Here is a 2588-nt window from a genome sequence, read left to right as displayed (position 1 = left end):
CTGTTTATATGAATTCTGTTGAGACTGCTTATTCTGTTTTCTGCCAAAAATTGAAGAGGAGAAAGAAAATCTCTTGGACAATTTGCAAAAAGAGGGCTGAAAATCTTAAAGATTCCCTGAATCAGCTTGTCCCTTTCATCACACTTTTTGATATGCAGCAGATGGACCAAACAATAAATCTCTAACCAAAGGAGAGTTTAAAATCTCATTTTATCATCATCTGGAAGGTTCCGAGAATGCAGCCATGCAAACTTCCTTAGAACAGTACCAGTGGCCATAGCGCTGAAGAAACATCAACAGTCATATACTTACACTGCAAACAATGAGTAGTGACCTGTGCAAAAGAAGAAACTAATTTAAAGCAGGATTTTCCTTACAACAAGAAACTGCAGATAACATTCCTAATACTTTCACAATTTGTCAGAACTATTAACACTTGAACCTGACAGTTCAAAAATTCTAAAAACCAAAGCTGCAGAAGTAAACACTTTCCCCCCACACTTAATAATAAACTGCTTAGCAGAATTGGTATCAACTAAGGCTTCAGCTACTAAAACAATGTATAAAAATGTATCAGACTGAGGAATTTTATACATCCTATCTGCCTTTTTAGGGACAGCTGAATGACTTTCAAAAAGACTGCAGCCAGTAATACATCTTCTAAAGCTGACAAAAGGGGAGGGATGGGTGTATGTTCTGGAAAATCCTTCTGTAATAGAAACCTTAGTGTTGTCCAACTGAAAAAAAAACTGTCACATTCTAGCATTAGTCTCAAAGAAAAAGAAACCCCTGCAGGGAGAATTAGAAAGTGACATCTCCTCAGAATGTGATCAGAAATTATGGGGGAAAACTGAATCTATCCTTGCATCTTCCTCTTCAGATTCAAAACCTTGAATCCATCCATACCCACAAGCCCTCTTTCCCATCTTGAATCTCTTCAGGAAAAGAAGAATCCCTCTCTTTTACCAAAAATTACTTTACAAGAAGGATCAATAGGCTGAGTTAAACCCTGAGCCAGACCAAGTAAATTACTCCTGTCTAAAGAAATTTGAGGATGAGTAGATGTTTGGTTTTCTGTTTCTTTTTGACAGTAAAAATGGGGCCAGATGTGTTACTAATGACAGCAGCTGCTTCTCCAGGGATAAGTGCAGCATTCTGACACAACAGGGAAATCTTCCCTGTTCCTTCTCCCAGGATCAATCAGAGTGGCTCTCTCTTGCCCAGTGACGGGACTCCAGCAGCCACACAGTACATGGCTAATCCCTGGTCCATTGTGGTTGCACACGAGAGAGATCCGGTTTAAATTGTTTGGTCTGAATTACAACAAATGGCCATAAGGAGAGTCACTTACCTGTGGCTGAGGCAAACTGCTTTCCTGATGTGGTGGCAAAGGCTGTTTGCTTAACTTTTTGTAGCTGGAAGGAGGACTGACCATGGGACTGGTAGTCTGTTCCATTGTCGAGCTGAAAACGTTGCCCGTTTCCTGGGAAAGATAAGCAAATGTCAGTAAAACTACCAGTCCAGAATTTTTTTTTGACAGGAAAAAAAAAAATCACAGTAAAATGCATTTTCAAATATGATGCCAGCCCAACCAAGGAACAATAAACAATTTCTCTACAGAAAATATGTTTTCTGTTAGTTAACACTACTTTTAAACTGGCAGGAAAAAACAAGTGATTCATTTAAAAGTACATTACATTCTCAAGACAGTCTGTTAAAAGACAGTGTTCCTAGCCTTACAGTAACTTTCCTGAAGAGGACAGTAATAAAACATCAATAAAATTACGAAAAATGACTCCCCCCCCCCCCCCGAAAGAACTTATCTGCCCAGCAAAGGAAAACACAAGCTGACCATCGATACTCAAAAACCTCAGAGGAGAGTCCTCTTAGGAAGCAGTAAAGATCTAAACGGCTTCGTCTCCAAACTTTTCTTTCAGTCAATTCAACTTGAACTACTTAACAGTTTGTGTGTGTGGAAGGTACCCTGAAGCCTTGGAACTTGGCCGGCTGTTATATCCTTAGTAGTTTTATAATCCATATGGCTAAGGCTACTGCAGCAGTGATCAATATGATGAGCATCTTTTCTGGTATGAAGTGGAACTGGTGCCAGCTTCATCAACAGCCCAAAACTATGCACTTTTTGATCTTTCTTTGAAGTTCTCTAACAGCAACAAAATTAAAGAGGCTGTCAAAAAACACCATCATACCTCCACTGAGCAGAGAATACACCTATACTTCCATCCTTCTCAACCTGACAAAATTAGCAAGACTGGGGACAAGTGCTTTCCCTGGGCAGTAAGGCCAATCAGCATTGTGTTCTACTGTTAGAAAAGCCTGACCAAAAACATCTCCCTGCAGTTAAAAGCAGCCTCACACTTTCACATCTTCTGGAATGTGAATAGCTGTAGAAGAAATGCCCCCAGTTAATGGTTCACTTCTAGATTACAATTCCTCTCTGCAGAGGTACAACATGCATACTTTACAGAGAGGTAGTCAGTTATTCCATGTACCACACAATGGCTTAGTTATCCAACTGTTGCAAGAGAGACTCCATTAAAACCCCCTTTCTAGATCTTGCAGGGCAAAAA

The 2588-nt window shown here is 39.8% G+C and overlaps 1 protein-coding gene across 1 annotated transcript in view; it reads right to left on the bottom strand.

Annotated features, from left to right (window-relative positions):
• Positions 1-1390: 1390 nt before the first annotated feature.
• The window catches only part of TDRD6 (tudor domain containing 6), a gene marked incomplete at its 3' end in the record, with an annotated part of 543290 nt that continues 542092 nt past the window's right edge, over positions 1391-2588 (bottom strand). The window contains exon 14 of the mRNA XM_044062624.1: positions 1391-1483. Coding sequence (XP_043918559.1) covers positions 1391-1483 — 93 coding nt within the window. The remainder of the gene's footprint in view (positions 1484-2588) is intronic.

The sequence above is a fragment of the Protopterus annectens genome, chromosome 2.part1, assembly GCF_019279795.1.
Source record: "Protopterus annectens isolate FY-2018-M chromosome 2.part1, PAN1.0, whole genome shotgun sequence".
In the NCBI taxonomy this organism is placed as follows: domain Eukaryota; kingdom Metazoa; phylum Chordata; order Ceratodontiformes; family Protopteridae; genus Protopterus; species Protopterus annectens.
The sequence above is the reverse complement of the archived record's forward strand: the minus strand, read 5'-3'. Positions and strand labels throughout refer to the sequence as shown.